Raw genomic sequence first — 21271 nt, 5'->3', positions numbered from 1 at the left:
ATTACGTATTAAATAAAACTCCTCAAATATATTGTGAGCAGGGGGGCTTTTCGCACCCCTAGAGGACACGGACGCTCGTCTAAAAAACACTGAAAGACTACCTTCACATTGCTCCCTTCCTTGCTGGGCTTACTTGTGGCTGCTTTGTTGCGCGATATGCTTCCCGCACGATGCTTTACATACTTAAAAGCTCGAACAGCACCTATCGGTTTTTGATTGTTTGCTTTTCTCTCTCTCTCTCTCTCTGACATTCTCTGCTCCTGACGCGCACTCCTTTGAAGATGAAAATATGTTTGCACTCTTTTAATTGTGAGATGGAACTGTCATCTGTCTTGTAATGGAGCACAGTTTAAACTTTTGAAAAAGAGACAAATGTTTGAATAACGTTCCTGTCTCTCTACAACCTCCTGTGTTTCTATGCAAATCTGTGACCCAAGCGTGACAATATCAAAATAACCATATAAACATATGGTTTTTATTTTGCGGATTTTCACCTTTTGCGGGGGGTTCTGGAACGCAACCCCCGAGATGAAGGAGGGATGACTGTATAACATTAGTTACCCATTGACTTAAAAGAGACGGGTTAGGATTCTTCCAGTTGAATAAGACAAGTCTACGTGCCAATAATGAAGTAAAGGCAATGACAGTTTGTCTGTCCTTCTTCACTTGAAGCCCCTCTGTGAGCCCACCAAACACAGCTGTTAATGGGTTAGGAGAGATTGGGATACCAAGGCTGTCTGATAGGCATTTAAACATTTTTGTCCAGAATTTTGTCAATTTGGTACTCACCCAAAACATGTGACCCAGAGAGGCTGGAGCTTAACTGTAATGTTTGCAGGTTGACTATTACCCTGGTAATATTTTGGACAATTTTAAACAAGACTGATGTGCTCGATAAAAGATTTTAAGTTGAATAATTGAATGTTTTGCACATATGGAGCTTGAGTGAATTCTGTGCATCGCTGCCTTCCATTCCGTTTCTGAAATGTTGAGTGTGAGATCCTTTTCCCACTGTACTCTCGGATCTTTAAAAGGAAGGGACTTTAAAATGTTTTGATATATTATAGAAAGTCCCCAAGACTGATCGATATCTCTTCTGGAATAGAAATAAGTGGAAGGTGAGGAAAAACGGGGAAGATTTTGTTCAGCAAAGTTTCTAATTTGGAGATAGTGGAAAAATTGTGCTGATGGGAGATTAAATTTGGAGTGTAATTGATCATAGGATACAAAGACATTATTTATACACAAATCTCTAAATGATTTAATCCCATATACAGATACAGATACAGTTTATTTTTTTGTATAGCCCAAAATCACACAGGAAGTGCCGCAATGGGCTTTAACAGGCCCTGTCTCTTGACAGCCCCCCAGCCTTGACTCTCTAAGAAGACAAGGAAAAACTCCCAAAAAAACCTTGTAGGGAAAAAATGGAAGAAACCTCGGGAAAGGCAGTTCAAAGAGAGACCCCTTACCAGGTAGGTTGGGCGTGCAGTGGGTGTCAAAAGAAGGGGGTCAATACAATACAATGCAGTTCACAGAACAGAACAATTCCTCAATATACTAAAATAAATAAAATAAAAAATTATAAATTATAAATTATAAATATAAATTTTAGAATTACATAGCAGAATTTAACAGTAGATGATATATCCCATAATAAGATTTGGATTTGTGTAGAGTCCTGGAGACCTCATCCTTCAAGCTGCCTCCCCGATTTGGCCATTCTACGGCTGAAACAGCGCTGGGACATCCAATCCGATGAAAGTACCCCTCTCTCCCACGATTCCTGCGATCCTCCATCTGGGATGACTTTTCCTTAGGCAGGCAAAACAACTTGGCAGGTGGACTGTGGCACCAAGTGGCACATTTGAGTACAGAGAAGAGAAACAGAATAGGTGAGGGTTAGTAACCAGTTCTAACTATCATGTTACTTATGTTTGAGTGCTAATGACTAACAACAGAGATGCAGTCTGTACAGCTAATCAGCAGCTCTAGTCAGGATATGCTAAACTGAAGTAGTGAGTCTTCAGCCGGGATTTAAAAGCTGAGACCGAAGGGGCATCTCTTATAGTAGCAGGCAGACCATTCCACAATTTAGGGGCCCTGTAACTAAAAGCTCAACCTCCCACTGTTATTTTATTAATCCTTGGAATCATAAGCAGACCGGCATCTTGGGATCTTAATGTGCGCTCAGGTTTGTAAGTCATGATAAGTTCAGACAAGTAAGCCGGACCTCGACCATTTAATGCTTTATATGTTAAAAGAAGGATTTTGAAATCTGCCCTAAACTTAACCGGGAGCCAGTGTAAGGATTTAAAAACTGGAGTTATGTGTTCGTATTTTCTTGTTCTAGTAATAATTCTCGCAGCCACATTTTGGATTAACTAGAGGCTGTATAAAGAACAGTTTGAACATCCAGTGAACACCGCATTGCAGTAGTCAATCCTACTAGAGATAAATGCATGAATTAGTTTCTCAGAATCCTGTTTATTTAAAAAGCGCCTTAATTTCCTAACATTTTTAAGATGGAAGAAACATGTTTTGGACAACTTTGTAATATGCGCTTTAAATGACATGCTAGAGTCAAAGATAACTCCTAGATTGCGGGCTGATTCAGTAAAATTGACTGGGATTCCCACTGAGTTAAATGATGACAAAATATTGTTGTGATCAGCATCATTCCCTCCAACAATTAACATCTCTGTTTTATCTGTATTTAAAGACAAGTAGTTCTTATTCATCCACTCCTTTAATTCACTAACACAACTAATTAAAGACAACATTGGAGAAACTTCATTTGATTTAAATGAAAGGTATAACTGGGTGTCATCTGCATACGAGTGAAAATTAACATTATGTTTCCTAATGATAGATCCCAGTGGAAGCATGTACAGTGAAAACAGTAAAGGTCCCAGTACTGAGCCCTGCGGGACACCATATTGAACTTCTGTGTATAATGATGGAGTCCTGTCAGCACATTTCTGTACATATTGGAATCGATTTCATAAATAAGAACTAAACCAAGCGAGCACGGTGCCTGTAAGCCTAACATCATTTTCTAGCCTGTGCAGTAAAATAGAATGGTCGATGGTGTCAAATGCTGCACTTAAGTCCAACAACATAATTACAGTTGAGTTTCCTTCATCAGAGGATATCAGAATGTCATTTACAACCCGTGTTAGTGCCGTTTCTGTACTATGACCAGTGCGAAAACCAGACTGGAATTTCTCAAATAAATTGTAATGCATAAGGTGTGTCTGAAGCTGACTGGCGACTACTTTTTCTAGTATTTTAGAGAGAAACGGTAAATTTGAAATAGGCCTATAATTATTTAGTATATGTGGGTCAAGGTCTGACTTTTTAAGTAATGGTTTAATGACTGACACTTTTAGTGTATCAGGTACTGTGCCATGCAATAATGAACTATTGATAATGTTTAGGATAGGCGCTGCAAGAACATCCATTGCACTTTTTACTAGTTTTGTTGGCACTGGATCTAGGGAACAAGTAGTGGGCTTCATTTTAGAAATTAAACTTAAGACTTCCTGCTCAGTTACAGGATTAAAATTACTGAAGTGCTGAGTGCAATGTGAGACAGGGTCTGCTAAGCTAGTATTTGGTTTGTACTGTGATGCAGAGATCTGGGATCTTATATTTTTAATTTTCTCATTGAAGAAGTTCATAAAGTCTGTACTGCTAATATCTGTTGGTATTTTGCACTGTTGATCTGAATTTCCATTTGTTAATTTAGCCACTGTTCTAAACAGTACCCGAGGATTTTTATTATTGCTATCTATTAATGTAGAATAATATTCTGAGCGAGCTTTAAAGAGGGCTTTTTTATATTTATTAACACTCTCTGTCCATGCAATTTGAAAGACCTGTAGCTTTGTTGTTCTCCATCTGCGTTCCAGTTTTCAACACTCTAATTTAAGAGCTCGAGTGTTTTCATTAAACCAGGGAGAGTTTCTATGTGCTTTGATCACTTTTGTTTTAAGGGGAGCCACGGCGTCCAGAGCATCTCTCAAGGTCACATTATAATGTGATGTTAGCTCATCTAAATTGTTTTCCATGTTTACATTTGATGTTAACTGATCTAAATGGTTTTCCACAATTACACTCGACTTACTCAAAGTATCTATAAATTTTGAAGCAGAATTACAATCTAGATGTCGCACTGTCTTTGTTTTAATCTGGGAGTGTGTTGGCAAGGGCAGGACTAAATCAAATGTAATTAAGTAGTGATCAGAAATAACTTCATTTAATGGAGTAATAATTAAATTTTGAATTTCAACTTTGTAAGTTATAATTAAATCTAATGTGTGGTTATGATTATGAGTTGGACCTTTGACATTCTGACAAAATCCTACTGAATTTAACAAATAAGTAAAACATTTGCTAAAAGTGTCAGTTTCCACATCAATGTGTACATTAAAATCTCCCATCAGTACTACGTGATCATAATTTATATCCAAGTCAGATAAAAGGTTGCTAAATTCAGACATGAACAATGAATACGGCCCTGGTGGTCTATAGACTAGCACTATAATTGTGTTGGAATCTGTTTTAATATTTAAAATGAATGCTTCAAAGGATGTAAACTTGCCTAAATTTTTAGAAGTGATTTGCATTTTGTTACAATGAATAATTCCAAGGCCTCCTCCTCGACCTGAATCTCTAAACTTATGAAGGAACGAGTATCCATCTGGTGACGCCTCAGCTAGGGGGACAGTGTCACATTTACTAAGCCAGGTTTCGGTGAGAAGACACAGATCAGATTTTGTACTTAATATAATATCATTTACCAAAACAGCTTTAGTGCCAAGAGAGCGAATGTTCAATAAGCAACATTTAAAACTACATGCTTCTTTCTGAATTGGTGATATACTTTTTGTTTTAATTTGTAGTAAATTTCTATTACAGATGCCCCTGGTGGAGGGTCTGGTTTTATTCCTTGGTCTAATTATACACCTTATTTTTTGGTTATCAATTAATTTAAGGTTTGTATCAAGACTAAGACATATGATTTCAAAACATTAAAACCCGTGTACGTTCGAGATGGTAGAAAAGGTGGTTATCATGCAGAGGTACCAGCGATAAAATATTCTCTAACTTAAAGTGCTTCCTACGTTGGTTCCATATTCTGAGAGAATGAAGGAGAATTGGGTTGTTAGTATATTAACAATAACTCATATTTACTGGGGTACAAAGCAAGGAATATAAAGAAATGCTGCAGGATTTCATTTCTATTGCAGACCAAGCCTTTGCGTCAATGTCCAGGTTTTAATAGCTTCTATGTTTGCCTCCCAGTAATAAAATTGAAAATTAGGTAGTGCCATGCCACCTTCTCATTTAGGTCATTGTAAGGATTTTGCGTGGATTTTTCAAATTCCAAATTAATGAAGTTATTATTGAATCTAATTACTTAAAAATGATTTTTTAATGTATATGGGGATGTTTTGAAATAGGAACAGAAGCTTAGGGAGCACATTCATCTTCACAGTGTTAATTCTCCCTGCTAAAGTAAGATGGTGGGTAGACCATTTATATATGTCTTGTTTAATTTTGTCAATGCAAACAGAACAATTTTGTTGAAAAAGAGTTTTATATTTACTTGTGATGTTTACCCCTAGGTATTTAAACTGATCTGCGATGATAAAAGGGAAGGTGTCCAATCTAGTGTTTCTTTTGATATCTTTTGAAATTCTGCTAGTGCTGTTAGGGCCGTAGGCACAGCCTTTTGTGGGCCTGATTTATGCAGAATTCTTTGAGCTTAAAGGAGAGTCAGGCACTTGACGACATCTGTGGAAATTAAAGGGATGTGCATTTAGGACTGAAGCCCAAGTTGAGGGAATCTGAAACAAACTACTAAGCAATGAAGTTGAAGCAGAAACCTGGATTACCTTTAAGAAGGATCTGGATGAGATATGAGGACAGCTTAGCTATGAGCTCAACAAACAGGCTTGAAGGACTGAATGCCCCCCTCTCATTTGTCAAATCTCTTATATTTTTATGTATAATTATTCCCAGACTTCCATGATGTGTTCTTTGGCAGGTGACATGCTGAGGATCACTTTGGGGGTCACTAGTGGAAGTGCAATCACTGATCTTATGGTGCGTCAGCAGTAGACCACAGTGTTTGACACTAAGACTCACGTAACCTAAAATCTTCTTCCCTACCACAGGAGTCGCGAGACTCAGCAATGTTGAGTTCTATCACACGGGACAGAATGGCTACGTATCCAACAGTGACCCCCGATATTCAGTGGTTTTCATGGACATGGGGGAGGTAAGCTTAGTTTTTCTTTTCCTTATCTTCTTAAGGTGTAAAGTCTGGGGGACTGTCAAAAATCAGGGCCTGTTAAAGCCGATTGAGGCATTCCTTGTGTGCTTTGGGGCTTTACAAGGAATAACTTGTTGTCATTGCTGTTGTCTGTTACCATTTGACTGCACGCGAGATATTATCACATCGACTACGCTATTTGATGGGCTGATCCTTTTAAAGTTGGCATTGCTTGACTACATAATGTGTCAGCATTAGGGTACAAACACCATTACTGAGTTTGAACCAATAACTATAATGAACAGTAGAAGGTGCTCGAGACCTGAGCCCAAACCTAAACAACACCAAGAAGGACACAGAAGTACAAAAAAGGCAATTTATTATAAAATAAAGCAGACACAGGATGGATAACATAAGTAGGAAACGAACGAGGAAAACTTGCAACGTTGGGGCAGCCTATACAGAGATTTCTACTGTCATTTCGGTCAGAAAGCTTTTATTCTAAAGCTCTAAATCCTATGGAATCGCTCATTTTCTGTCATCCTTTTTTTCTTTTCAAATATATATTCAGATTTCTGAAAATGATACGTCTTACATCCAAGGCTGCTCTTTCCATCATGGTTTTTCACCAGCTATTGGCATCTTTGGAACCAACAAACTGAGTGTGGACGACAACATCATTTATTTCACTGTCGGCCAAGGTAATGAAGGATGTGTGTGCAGACACATCAGTGAAGTTTGCTTTCCTAAGGGTTACTTTGAAATGTATTTTATTTTAAGAGTCAATACACGCATGGATCCAGTTTGTCTATAAGGTTCTTCTGTAATCACATAAGCAGCACTACAACACCAACTGGGCTTGGATTCTGTTAATTGGTTGCACGCCATGCGATTGACCTCTGAAATTCTTTTTGCAAAAATCACTTTACTACGCTGTTACTCCTTGTGTTTGAGGCCGACCTCCCTAGAAGCACAGAAACACACTGAAGCAGCCACCATTCAGGAGCTCAGCTGTCATCAGAGACACTGGCAGCACAACACGATGTAACAGGGCGTAGAATCGGACCCAGAGACTGTCCAGGCAGCCTCCGGCACAAGGCAGGAACAAAGCCTGGACAAGGCTGTAGGCTTACCCACGTGGCTAAGTTTTATGTATTCAGCCTGCACCACCTTCTTTATGCCAGTATTTCTCAACCCTCATTGTCCTGTGGCCCAGTTTTGCCTTTTTAAATTCACTGATAACCCACTAGCAGCAACTGCAAACCTCCCCTGTCAGGAAGCAAGCATGACTGGGGGTCTCTGTTGGTGAAACAACCTCACTTAGAAATAATAGAGGCATTTTGCATAGCGCTGCTGATTGCTTGGGTGACCCACTACAGTCCACTCGCAGACCAGTGATGGCAAACAACAAACCACCAGTGGCAACCTGGCTCATGACTGAGCAGTTGAGAAACACTCGCTTAGGCAGCACACTCGCAAACCAACAATGTTGGCACAAGCCAGCGAATGAGAAACACTGCGTTACATGGACCCCATGTGCAGATGAACCCAAACCTCAAATGAAGCCATCAGTCAGTGCGTGACTCTCTATATACACACCTTTGCAGGCATTCATGATCTGGGAACTGCAAACAAAATTCGGAGAAACCTTGTGGCTTTGACTGTGTGGCCGGAATCATTCAAAGGGAAACAGCCAGCGACGTACACCCTGTGGCATGCAGCCATTGAGGTGAGGACTAATCTTTTTATTTCCTGCTATTTTAAATTAAACAGTATATTAGATAGATAGATAGATAGATAGATAGATAGATAGATAGATAGATAGATAGATAGATAGATAGATAGATAGATAGATAGATAGATAGATAGATAGATAGATAGATAGATGGCAGCATGGTGGCGCAGTGGGTAGCGCTGCTGCCTTGCAGTTGGGAGACCTGGGGACCCGGGTTCACTTCCTGGGTCCTCCCTGCGTGGAGTTTGCATGTTCTCCCCGTGTCTGCGTGGGTTTCCTCCGGGCGCTCCGGTTTCCTCCCACAGTCCAAAGACATGCTGGTTAGGTGGATTGGTGTTTCTAAATTGGCCCTAGTGTGTGCTTGGTGTGTGGGTGTGTTTGTGTGTGTCCTGTGGTGGGTTGGCACCCTGACCGGGATTGGTTCCTGCCTTGTGCCCTGTATTGGCTGGGATTGGCTCCAGCAGACCCCCGTGACCCTGTGTTCGGATTCAGCAGATTGGAAAAAGGATAGATAGATAGATAGATAGATAGATAGATAGATAGATAGATAGATAGATAGATAGATAGATAGATAGATAGATAGATAGATAGATAGATAGATAGATAGATAGATTTTTTTCTTAAGACCCGCTTATCATCCTTATCTAAATTACAACTTAAAATTTCCAGTCTCTGCCCGACGTAAACCACTGACGTCAAACCCTCATGTGATTTATGGGTGATTCTGTTAGCCGCTGGCATCTTCCACGCTTGTTAGTGCACATTCGAGTCAAGTACATTTTGTGTGGTTATTGAGTTAATTTGTGTTTTTCTTGGAGTTCAGTGAATTCTGGCCCTAACTGCATCTCCTTTCCGTATGCCCAGATTAACCAGGGAGCCGACACTGTGCTGCAGGACAACATTGTGAGCGGTTTTGAGAGAATCGGATATCGCATTAATGGAGAGCCGTGTCCAGGTGAAGGATTACACTTTCATTAACATTAATTACAAGCCTAATAAGATTAACACATTCTTGTTTTCATGAGTTTACTTTGTTAATTTGAATATTTAAATGAACACAGCCAGTGACATATAAATGAATATTTTAAAAATGGAAATGTTTGCTGTAAAATCATCAGCGTCTCAGTCCTGTCTTCAGTTCCTTTTTTTTGATGTTTTTTGTTCCCCCACCACTTTCTTAATTCATTGATTTCAATTTCCAGTGCAGGTTCACAGAGGAGCAGAGGCTCTTAGGGCTGCAGTTACCTGAGGGTTCTACAAGACCTCCGCTTGCTGTTGCATTAGCAGGCCTCTGCTTCTTGTGTCTTTTGTTTGTCTTATTGTGTCTTACTCCTCAATGCTTGTCTCATTGGAGACCTTTAGTGTGGAATTCTCATGCCCGTTTCTTGTGGGATTTTATTTTGGAGATTTTTTGGCCTCTGACCCTTCTGCTGTGTTTCAACCCCAGTTTTTAGTTTGAAGTTTGGCTTTGTTAACTGCATATTCATTTTGTGTTTAATTACTCTTTCTGTTGATTTCCTCCTTTCTTTTTTCTTTTATTGTATTTTTGTGTTACCACTTGTCTTTGTTTCTGACCTTTACAAATGTAATCACTTGTTTCAATTTCTTGTTCCCTTCTTTGTGCTTCATAAAAATTATTTGTTTGCATTTAATTAAGTTGAGCCTATGACATCCTACCAAGTCCAGCAAACATTTTTGCCCTGGAAAAGGAACTCTGGACCACGTTCTCAGCAGTTGTTCAAAAGCCCTGGCATAAGGGCACTATGACTGGTGGCATGATTGACTATTAAAGGTGGCAGCAGAATCCATCTATATGGCTGTCCATAACACAGAAAGCTGAAGTCCACATAAGTTACGGGTCACCTTCGCCAGGGCAGGAGAACATCCACTGCCACAGGAGAAAACGCCAGGAGGCCTACTCATGATATCTTTGGCAACTCAAAGTCAACCTGTGGAGACAGCACAGATTCCCAGATGCCATAGTGACAGTAGTGGCCCTACTGTCAGAGGTTTCACGCTATGTTGTCATAATGGAACTAAGACAGGATTGAAGAAGCCAATGAGAGGAAAAGAAGCAAAAATGAGGAGCGCAGTGTGACCCATATGAAGTTGCAAAATTGATACTGTGTTTGGCATCACAGGGGTAGCAAGGGGGGCAGCCTTCAGAGCAGCCACAGAGACTGCTGAGAATGTCCCCGGATGGGTCCAGACGAGGAGGAATGAGTCGCGGATTAACATTGCTGGGACACAAGTCCAGGACTGATCAGCCATGGCTCGGTCACCTGGGCAAGGTGGTCTGATGTTGAAAGACTCCAAACACCCAATTACCCCATCACTGATGATGCATTCCACCACACCACTCGATGAATGATAAACCAACAAGTCTGTTTTGTCTAATTTTTCGTTTGTTACCATTTAACAGTTATTTTGAATGTTTTCCTTTGGTTTTGGATTTTCCCATCCAGGAAATCATATCAGTAGTAAAATATTTAATCACCAGTGTGGGCTTCCCTTGGCCCTCTGAACAAGGATGGGTAGAGAAACACATTCTTTTGTCATAATATTCTTTTTGGTTACTGAATAATATTTTGGGGTATTAAGAACTCATACTGTAGAGACAGCACAATTTTAAAGTGTAGCAGTCGTCTAATTTTATCCCACTGCACTCTTTCCAGGCACGTTCAATCCAGCTGAGACCTGGAGCAACAATGAGGCCCACGGAGGCCTGTATGGGGTCTACTTGAACGAAGACGGCCTGCCAGATTGCACCTTCATCCAGGGATTTACTGTCTGGAAATGCTGGGATTATGGAATTTATTTCCAGGTAATTTATGACTGAATCAGGAACAAGATTGTTAAACATTGTAATCTTCAGTGGTTTTACATTCTACATCTCAAAGGCAAGGACGTTAGGCTCCCTGGTGACTGAGGGTGAGTGTAGGTGGGTGTGCACGAGTGGGTCCAGTGATGGATCAACTGGGTTGAGCAGGCTTGAGAATTTTATCTTCTTTTAGTCTGCACACTATTGAAAAAAAAAACATAAACCAGCTGTGGTTAAAGCACTTCATGATCACCAAGCATTTGGGATCTCCATTGTTGCAGGTTTCTGATCCTTGTTTCTGTGGTCTGGCATGGTCTAACACAGGATGAACTTGCATTTCTGAGATTATTTTAGATCAAAATATCATAATGAGATATCTGGAGTTGCATTTAAAAACATCTTAAACTTTTATCTAAATGGCAATTTGGTTTTCCATGTAGCCTGGACCCTATATGATAACATGATAGAAATGTCTTTTCAGACATGAGTCCAACAGAGAAAAAATAAGGTCTGATCATATGGGTCCCTGGCAGGAAGCGGCAGGTCCAGGAGGGTGGACGCTGGAAGTGACGTCAGTCTTCCATTCTGCAGAGTGAGGAAGAGAGAAGGCAGTAGAGTGGAGTGCCAACCCCTGGAGTGGTGGGGAACTAAGCATCTCCAGAGCCCTTGAGCTGCCTCCTAAGCAGACGGGTGACAGTACATACATACAGACATACATACTTAAATGTCTACTGTGGACGGATATTAAAGGACACTTAAAGGGTATGAGTATTGGGACATCAGGAGGAAACATTGAATATCCTGATAGAGACCCCGAGAGGCACTTCTTGGCACACAGTGGCAGTTTTATGTTCTTTTGTGAGTCCCAACCCGGGGTTTAGTTCTTTGTACTTTTGTACAGCTGCATTTCTGTCAAGTTTTCTGAGTTAGTTTGTTTTACATTTTCTTAATAGGTCTATTGTCATTCATTTTGTTTCTCAGTTTGTTTCTTCTGTAAGTTTTAGTGAGTTCTCTTTGTCTTTTCTTTTTCATTGCTTTTGACGATAAAGGACTGAGACCCCCTAATTAGATTACAAGTCCCAGGAGTAATAATTCACTGCTGCCGGATGGGCTCTGTGGAGAAGGCGCCCACCTCTGTCAAGCTTTCTAGCATCATAAAACTTGCACATCATTTCCACAGCATGTTTGATGGCTGAGAGTGTGATGGAGTCGCCCACTGGGCACCGTGTCACATGGGTACACATTTTTCCTGACTCCAGTGCCCAAGTCCACAAATAATGGCAGCTCTTTCTGTTGTTTGTTTTCTTGCAGACATCCATGAGTGTTCAGATTTCCAAAGTAACTTTAGTGGACAACGGAATGGGCATCATGCCTATGAGTTACACTTCACCCGCCGTGTCTCACCAATATTCTAATAAGACCATACAGATCAAGGTAAGCTTTTATTTTTACTGTCTTTTGTCATTAATGAACTGTCTATGACAGATTCAAACTTTAGAGTTCTTCAGAAGCAGCTTAAATTTGAGTCAATATTATCCCTTTCCCCTAACCTTTCTGTCTTCTGCTTTGTTTCACAATCAGTCATTTTGTAAATGGTCATATAAAAATAAAGGGACCACAAATTATAACTAATCAATTGCAGCCCGTGGATAGACTGAGGTTTTTTTTACCATCAACCTTGATATTGCCTTTATAAATAACAACGTAAAATGGTCACAGCACACAAAAGTAAATAACACTTTGGCATACCGTGTGGCATACCGTGCAACAACTAAACATGGTGTCATACGCAGTACCCAATGGACACAATCACGTCACGTCTTGAACAACTCTGGTCAAAGTTAGCGGCAAAGCTTTAGAACCCCAGAAGACTACTGAGATGACAAGCGGGGCTTAAAACAGCTGAGAGAGGAGGTCATCCTGACTTTGATTACATTGCACTGCCATTTCCTTCAACTAAACAGCACATATAGAAGACACTAATGTCAGGCAACTGTCAGCTGCATGAAAATTATAAAAAGAATATTTACAAAAGTTGCAGCTGAGTCCTCTTGACAAAAAAAGGGCTCAACAAATTAGAGGAAATCTTGTACAAGAATTTCTAAAAGGCCCTAATAGAGAATTAGCAAATCCAAAGGCGCTACTGTGGGGCTCTCTTCAGTGCCCTAATCCTACAGCACTCAGTTTGAGTGCCTGCCTAGTCTGACTAGCGCCTACTGAGCCCAAAAACCTCATACTGTAGGTCAGAAATGAAGGAGAGCTTAGGAGCGGCTCTGTTTATTTCAAAAAGGACTTGGCATTTCACATCTGTCTCTGTGCAGCAGTTTACACATTTGATCTCTAGATATTTTGACCCCTTCCTCTTTTCTAATTTTTAAATTAGCCCCCCATTAAAAAATAATCTCCTGATCAAAGTATTCCTATTAAACCATTGCCTTCTGCCTCCTGTCTCTCTTGAGAGTAATACAAGCCGTATGTGGAGGCGCCTAAAGGTTTCATTTCCTTTTCTTTTCAGAACTCCCTATTTGTGGGAAGCAGCCCGGACTTTAATTGTACAGATGTTCTTACTTCCAATAATATAAATATTCAGTACACAGCGGGACAGAGGAGCCCAAGGCCACTTCAAGGTAATAAAAATCCATGGACTATTAAGATGCACCAGTAAAAATAAAAAATAAAAATCTCCTTAGAAGGTCCACTGTACAACTTCATATTTACTGCTTCAATGTTTACAGGTGGCAGAAGTGCAGTTGGTTGGCCGACTTTTGCTTCACAGTATAATGGAGCACCTGCTATGCCTCATGCTGGCTTGGCAAGCTACACTGCTATTAGTGGACTTGTGACAATTAAAGGTACAAAAAAAAAAGAGCATCTTACACATTCAGTGCATTAAGGGTTAAAACTCTGTATTACTCTCTAAACTGTCCTGTATATGTCACCCACATGACACTCCAGTAAGCAAATCTCTCTATCTATCTATTAATTATATAGTACCATTCATATCTATTATAAAGTGTACAAGGGGGCTCCGCCCCCTGCTCGCTTCACTCGCCTACCCCCGGCGTTGGGTATCCTGAAACACATTAGTCGAGCTCGTTCGTTTTGGAGCCGTGCCCGCTTTGCCCGCGGCATTTCAGACGCTTGTTGTAGGCTCCTGTGTTCATTGATTTTATCCAGGCGGGCTCATGTTTGTATATCCGTCAGTCGAGCTCGTTTGTTTTGAACCCGTGCCTGCTTTGCTTCCGCAGTTTCAGACGCGCGCTGTAGGCGCCTGCGTTCATTGATCTTATCCAGGTGGGCTCGTGTTTGTATCGTTGAGCTGTATTGTGTTTCAATTTGGTGTAAAGCGTTCAGCGGTTTGTACAATCCCAAGCAGCACATTATTCCTAACTTCACTCCGCAATAGTGCTACTCACAATATGGCGGTGACAACTGCGCCTTCCGTACTATGTCGGGTTTCACTATGCTGTGTAGGCACCTTTGCGTTTCGTACTTTCCCGCGCCTTCCGTGCTATCTTTGTGGACCTGTGGGGCTTCCGTAGCCTCTTCCGTTCAAATCTGGGCTGCAGCGCAGATTCCTCTTTTTTGTGTGGCTGTGTCGTTAGTCATTAGCTATGGGCGCGTTGTTGCTTCACTTCTCATTCACGTCAGTTGAGCTCTTTCGTTTTTGGGCCATGACTCCTTCCTGCGCGGTGGATACGACTTCACTTGCGGTTTATGAGACGTGCGCTGTACGCGCCTGCGCAGTACGTCTCATGGTCCCATCGCCGTGTACCTGCATCCATGCCATCCGGTTTACCATTCTCGGTTAGTAATATGGATTACACATCTCTCGCTATTATTTAGTGCTTTTCACATCTCTTTCTATCTATCATATAGTGCAATTCACATCTATTATATAGCGCCTTTCCTCTCTACCTATCTATTATATACTACTATTTCTATCTATCTATCTATCTATCTATCTATCTATCTATCTATCTATCTATCTATCTATCTATCTATCTATCTATCTATCTATCTATCTATCTATCTATCTATCTATCTATCTATCTATCTATCTATCTCTCTTAAAAAATGTCAACCTACCAAATTTGGTTTTCCATGTCTTCTTTTACCATTTGCTTACCTGTTTACTGGTCAAGACAATGTATGAAACAACCCATCCTTGTATATTTTCAAAATTCAAGCAAATAATAAAAGGAACAGAATCCTCAATCTCAATACCCACCTAATGTCAGCACCAATGTATACTAAATAAGTAGCATAAAACCCAACCATATACACAATAATTCATGAAAGGACCAACTCTCTGAGCAATACCACAGCAGGGGGCTAAAGCTAACTAAGGTCTTTTATAGCTTCCATCAGGTGCCTGCAGACCAGAATGCAGCAGCCCCTGAGGTCCCCGATTTCATAAGAATCCTGTCCTGTTTTGGCTGCATATTAATGTGCAAATAGTATCAATTAAAAGGGAAAGAGACAAAGGACAAATAAAATATGTTAAAATGATGGTGCATTCTGGAGTTCAATTGAGGGGTTGGACTCATCACCTTGCAAGTTCTCCATGGCTGCATCTCAGACACTTTGTATTGAACAGGCTACCATTTGTGGAGCCATCTTGAAAAAAATAAAAATGTCATGGCAGCTGTCTGATATGATGTGTACTTTATTCTCTCTTTTTTAAGACTCTACATTTGCTGGCTTTAGAAATGTCTGTTCTGGACAGATAAACGTCATGTTCATTACCAATCCTAACAACGAGGACCTGCAGCATCCAATACACGTAATGGGGATTCAAGTCATCAACAGCACAGAAAACGCCGTCGCCTTCGTACACCGACCTGACCTCAGGTGAGCACTTTCCTTAATTAGCACATTGCACCTGAACTCCACTGTATTAGGAAAATGAAATGATTGTAACTAGTTATAGTATCTTTATAAAAATTCAGTGTTTCATGACTATTAGATGAATAAAAGTTATTAAAATGGTAACATGAGAAACATGTAATGAGACGGGTAACGTGCCTATTTATTCATACGTTTCCATTTTCTTAAATCACTTTATTCCATTATGGTGGTGCCAAATCTGTCTCAATTCAGAAAGTGTTCCTGTTAGTCAGCAGCTCAAAATGACCACTCTTTATTCACGGTAACTGTCAAAGTAAGGTAATAGAATCATTTACAAATATTTGCAATCTTCCATTCTATGTGTACCTTCAGCACCTTTCCTTGGTATTCACGTGTGTGGACACGTCTCTTTACCGACACTCTCTTTCTCGAGTGTGTTCCCATAAACACTGACTCCCAGACTGCTTTCTCGCCTCCTGTCTGGTTTTATACTGGCCCTCTCTCAGTGTGCACCTTTACTCCTCCTCATGCGTCTCACACTCGCACTTGCTCTTTTATCCTGTTACCAGTCAGATTGCTCTGAGAGACTGGACACATACACAGACCTTAGTGTTTTATTACATAGTACATTTCACAAATGATCTTTGGGGTCATAACTGCTATGATTTGGTTACAAACTTTATTTATTTTCACTTTCCTATTTTCCTCTCATTATGTTTTACAAAGTGAGAATTTCAAATCTTTCATTGTTTTTCTATTTAAATAAAATTTGTTTTACATAGCTGAGTTCAGCATTTTTGTCACCATTGTGTTTATATCCAGAATTTAGTTATTACTGCACTAGGCTCACCCGCCTTTTAAGGCGACCGACTTTTATCCTTAATTTGTGTGCGCTCCATGTGTACATCAGGCATGTAAGTGTAGGGAATGAGAACATCAAAGTGCCCATTCATAACATCTCCCCTCGAGTGCCTGTCCAAACTTGGAGTGTAGGACTCCATAATAATATACTTGAAACTCATACGGGAACAACTCTCCCGCTGCCGTTAGCTCAGAAATGGTACCATAAGTTTGAGACTTTGACATTTCAGTGAGATACTGAAGCTCATTTGTATAAGAGATTCCTGACGGCATCATTGTAAATGGCTGAAACCTTGACCAATTACTCAACGTACAATGTCAGCCTGAATCTGTACCGCTAAAGACAGAGTTTCATGCACTAAATAAGCTATAGATGAGAATAAGCAAGCACCATCTCCCCTGATATTTACTACGCGGTGAGGCATTTGTACTCCATCAACATTAATCATTTCCAGAGACATCATTTTGTCTATTTTTCCAGCGCATCGCGCACAAAAGCAAGGGAATAATGGGAGCACCAGAACTCTGCTCACATCGCGTCGCTTCATACCTCAAGCCGCAAGTAGTAAGTCTGTGATAAGCAGAATATCGCTACGCTTTGCACTCACGGGATGGAAGGACAATCCCACCCGCTTTTATATAGTGTCTTGATTGTTAGGTAATCAGCGCAGACATTCACAGCCAGTAGTATGGCTTATACAGTATAATACTAATAATAATAATAATTCTTTGCATTGATATAGCGCTTTTCTCACTACTCAAAGCATTCAGCAATTGCAGGTTAAGGGCCTTCCTTGCTCGAGGGCCCAACAGAGCAGAGTCCCTATTGGCATTTATGGGATTTGAACCGGCAATCTTCTGATTGCCAGTGCAGATTCCTAGCCTCAGAGCATGTAGTTATATGATTAAAGAGCCATTGTTGGGTGGGTATAAAGGTCATGATGTGCACTTTGCATTTGTCCGAGTTTATGGAGAAATAAAAGAATTAGTGTATGTTCATTTTGTTAGTGTTTCTGATTGAGTTCTGCTCTTTGTATTTTCTAAAGTTTGGGTTTTGTATGCTTCACACCTCGGGTTACGAATCTTCACTTTTGGCTCACTTCTCTCCTTCTGTTACTTTATTTAAAAATCTTCTGTTAGTCCATCCGTAGCAGAACAAAAGCTTACCGTATGTGTCCATTTTCTTATAAACTTTATTCTACTGCAGAGAGGAGGCATTGCCTTCTTCCAGCAGCATCAGGAATGGGATAGGCCAACAGCAGCAGCAGCAGCAGGAGACTAATGTGTCCACACACTCAGATAGGATTATATAAGTTATATAAAAATAAATGTCTTTGACATGAGACTGAAGTACCACAAAAGCAACCTCACAAACTCATTTAGAGAAAGGGATATCTGCACAGATAATGTCTTGGCTGGAAATGGAACTCAAGCCCGGGAGCCGTCAGGCAGCTCTAACTAAATAAGCAAATTGTCAAATTATGCAAATTAGTGTATTTGATTTAAAACAAAAGGTTTGTGCATAGCTGAGTCTGAAGATCGAGACGTTTCATGCCCTGCTTTTCTTGTCTGTCCTCATCTTCCAGTCTGGTGATCCCCTCTAAGTGCGTTGATATGACTTGTGATGCGAAAAGGAAAACCCTGCTGAAAGACCTGGACGGATCCTTACTGGGCCAGAGTGGGACAGTCGTTCCCCAGTCTGAGTACCAGTGGGCCGGTGATACCCGCTATGGTCTTGGGGACTACAGAATTCCAAACGTCATGCTGACCTACCTGAATGGCAGTCGGATTCCAGTTAGTGAACTTGCACCAAATAAAGGTTTGTGGTTTTTCTTTTAATTAGCAATGCAGTTTTGATATCATAGAAAAAATGTGGAAATCATCATCTCATTACGAGAGGACAATGAGCAACATTTACACGTTGAAGCTGAAGAATATGACATTGAACTGTAAATTTAGGAGTCAGACCCACAAGTCCTACATTCAGTGGTCAGCTCATATACGTAATCGACATTGCTCCTCTAAGACTGTCCGCACTGATTCTCCAAAGCTGTGAACTGGGACTTGAAAACGCTAAGAAAGGCAAAATTGGATCGTGAGAACTGAAAAAGAACCACTGCCCAAAAATTATTCTATGGGAATAACAGAATAAAGAAAACAGCTTTGTAAGCCATTATTTTAACATCGAAATATTACACTACAGTTTTAGGAACACATTTAATGAACAAGTAACTGGAAAGTCGGAATGTCAATTCGAATGTCCATTTAAGTGTGTGACACATTCCTCTTGTTGCAGGTGTAATCAGAGACCCCAGCTGCACTTACATGCCAAGCTGGCAAAGCTACAAGTGCTTCACTCTCAACTACGAGATCTTGGTGATCGAAAGTCTTGACAGCGACACAGAGACCCGGCGACTCTCTCCGGTGGCAGTGCTTGCGGACGGCTATTTGGACATGCTCAACGGTAACAGACTTTTAAAATATTATGAAAATCACCAGACAGAAACAGAAATGAAAGCAACTGGAGGACTATGGATGTGAACTCAGGGCTTTAGCCTTCCTCTTGTGTTAGCTTTCTGTAATCAGCCATATTACCCTCAAAACAATTATTTATCATCCAATTTTTTTCTTTACCTCTTGGTTACTTTGTTACGCTCCCTTGTCCATTAAAAGAATGTTTTTAATATTTTTGCTGTGACCTCATGAGCTTTTACTTTAACAGCATACCTCTTGTTTTCAATTTTAAAAAATGATTAAATGAACTTCAAGAGAATTATTTAAATAAATAAAAGGTTGTTATGTTACCTGACTATTACTGAGGGGTATTAGAACACATTGCTTAAATAAATTTGTTATATATATTTTTTATTATAATATTAATTACTATAGTAACATCTATGGTGTTACGGGTCAAATTTGACCCATCCATCCATCCATCCATCCATCCTCTTCCGCTTATCCGAGATCGGGTCGCGGGGGCAGCAGCTTGAGCAGAGATGCCCAGACTTCCCTCTCCCCGGCCACTTCTTCTAGCTCTTCCGGGAGAATCCCAAGGCGTTCCCAGGCCAGTCGAGAGACATAGTCCCTCCAACGTGTCCTGGGTCTTCCCCGGGGCCTCCTCCTGGTTGGACGTGCCTGGAACACCTCACCAGGGAGGCATCCAGGAGGCATCCTGACCAGATGTCCGAGCCACCTCATCTGACTCTTCTCGATGCGGAGTAGCAGCGGCTCTACTCCGAGCCCCTCCCGGATGACTGAGCTTCTCACCGTATCTTTAAGGGAAAGCCCAGACACCCTGCGGAGGAAACTCATTTCAGCCGCTTGTATTCGCGATCTCGTTCTTTCGGTCACTACCCATAGCTCATGACCATAGGTGAGGGTAGGAACATAGATTGACTGGTAAATTGAGAGCTTAGCCTTGCGGCTCAGGTCCTTTTTCACCACGACAGACCGATGCAGAGCCCGCATTACTGCGGATGCCGCACCGATCCGCCTGTCGATCTCACGCTCCATTCTTCCCTCACTCGTGAACAAGACCCCGAGATACTTGAACACCTCCACTTGGGGCAGGATCTCGCCACCAACCCTGAGATTTGACCCATATATATTTATTTCAAAGAAAAAGGCAAAAAAGTATTTTCAAAAATATCTTTAATATAAATGGAAAGCTAAACAAGTAAATCTCAAAATGTGGATTTGCAAGGTCAAACAAACAACGAACAATCAAGCAAATCAAACCAATAGAAATGAGGCACTAGTTCCAAAAAACGTCTTTGTGTGCAAGAACATGCATGTGCATTTAGATGCACGTGTGGCAAAAAGTGACACTTTTAGTGTGTTCTTTGCAAATCTATTTCTTGCAGTAGAAGCAGAGTACGTCTGTCATTCTGTCCTTATTGCGAGGGCAGACCTGACACCTCTTTCTTTTAGAATCAGGTGGCCTCAGTGGGGTTGTGGCTGTGGCTGTGTAGGTTGATGTTGAGGCAGTGCTGGCCGAAGAGGATGCTGGCACTGATGCTCTTTGTGTTGCTGATGGTGAGGACGGAGTGCTACATGAGCTCTGCAGCTGTCTGACCAAGGCTGCAGCGGCTGGGTCCCGGGGCACCTGTTCCCTTCGCTCAATGTGTGCCTTGACAAGGGAACTTCCTAACTCCTCAAGAAACATTCTCCGCTTGCTTTTTCTGGTTGAGTTCCACCCTAGGTGAATGTGGGTCCACAACACAAATGCATTGTATACAGACACATCTAGAATGTTATAAAACACAACCATTGGCCATCTCCTGGTCACTCTCTGGCAAGTGTAGGTGGCAGTCAGCTTGTCCAGGTTGTCCTCTCCACCTTTGTTTTTATTATAGTCCAAGATAATTATGGGCTTTTTGTCACTTGCTGATGACACAGCTGCGTCTTTGTGAAAAGTGGACATAAGTATCACACTCCGGTGTTTTTTTTGGACAATATGAAACAACCGTGGTGGTGTCTGTAAAAGCAAATTTTGAAGAAAGTGGAGCCCTGTCCTTCACCTGCAAAATTTCGGCAGGCAGCTCAGGTTTATTTTTTTTTTACTGTGCCCACCATGGTAAGTTTCCACCTGAGAAGTTCTTGTCCAAGGTCATAGCTGGTAAAGAAATTGTCACATGTGATATTGTGACCCCGCAGTCCATTAGTCATATCGAGGAACTACACGTTTTCCTTGATTTTTCTCAGGAATGCCACTTGCATG

At 41.0% G+C, this 21271-nt stretch overlaps 1 protein-coding gene across 1 annotated transcript in view; it reads left to right on the top strand.

The window, feature by feature from the left end:
* LOC114641880 (fibrocystin-L-like) overlaps nucleotides 1–21271 on the top strand; it is a 78044-nt gene that overhangs the window by 34644 nt on the left and 22129 nt on the right. Inside the window, exons 18-28 of the mRNA XM_051935589.1 lie at nucleotides 6186–6289; nucleotides 6855–6984; nucleotides 7891–8012; nucleotides 8883–8973; nucleotides 10694–10842; nucleotides 12151–12273; nucleotides 13355–13466; nucleotides 13575–13691; nucleotides 15528–15693; nucleotides 18138–18370; nucleotides 18848–19015. Of these exons, the coding sequence (XP_051791549.1) occupies nucleotides 6186–6289; nucleotides 6855–6984; nucleotides 7891–8012; nucleotides 8883–8973; nucleotides 10694–10842; nucleotides 12151–12273; nucleotides 13355–13466; nucleotides 13575–13691; nucleotides 15528–15693; nucleotides 18138–18370; nucleotides 18848–19015 (1515 nt within the window). The remainder of the gene's footprint in view (nucleotides 1–6185; nucleotides 6290–6854; nucleotides 6985–7890; nucleotides 8013–8882; nucleotides 8974–10693; nucleotides 10843–12150; nucleotides 12274–13354; nucleotides 13467–13574; nucleotides 13692–15527; nucleotides 15694–18137; nucleotides 18371–18847; nucleotides 19016–21271) is intronic.

This window comes from Erpetoichthys calabaricus, chromosome 13, assembly GCF_900747795.2.
Source record: "Erpetoichthys calabaricus chromosome 13, fErpCal1.3, whole genome shotgun sequence".
In the NCBI taxonomy this organism is placed as follows: domain Eukaryota; kingdom Metazoa; phylum Chordata; class Cladistia; order Polypteriformes; family Polypteridae; genus Erpetoichthys; species Erpetoichthys calabaricus.
The sequence above is the reverse complement of the archived record's forward strand: the minus strand, read 5'-3'. Positions and strand labels throughout refer to the sequence as shown.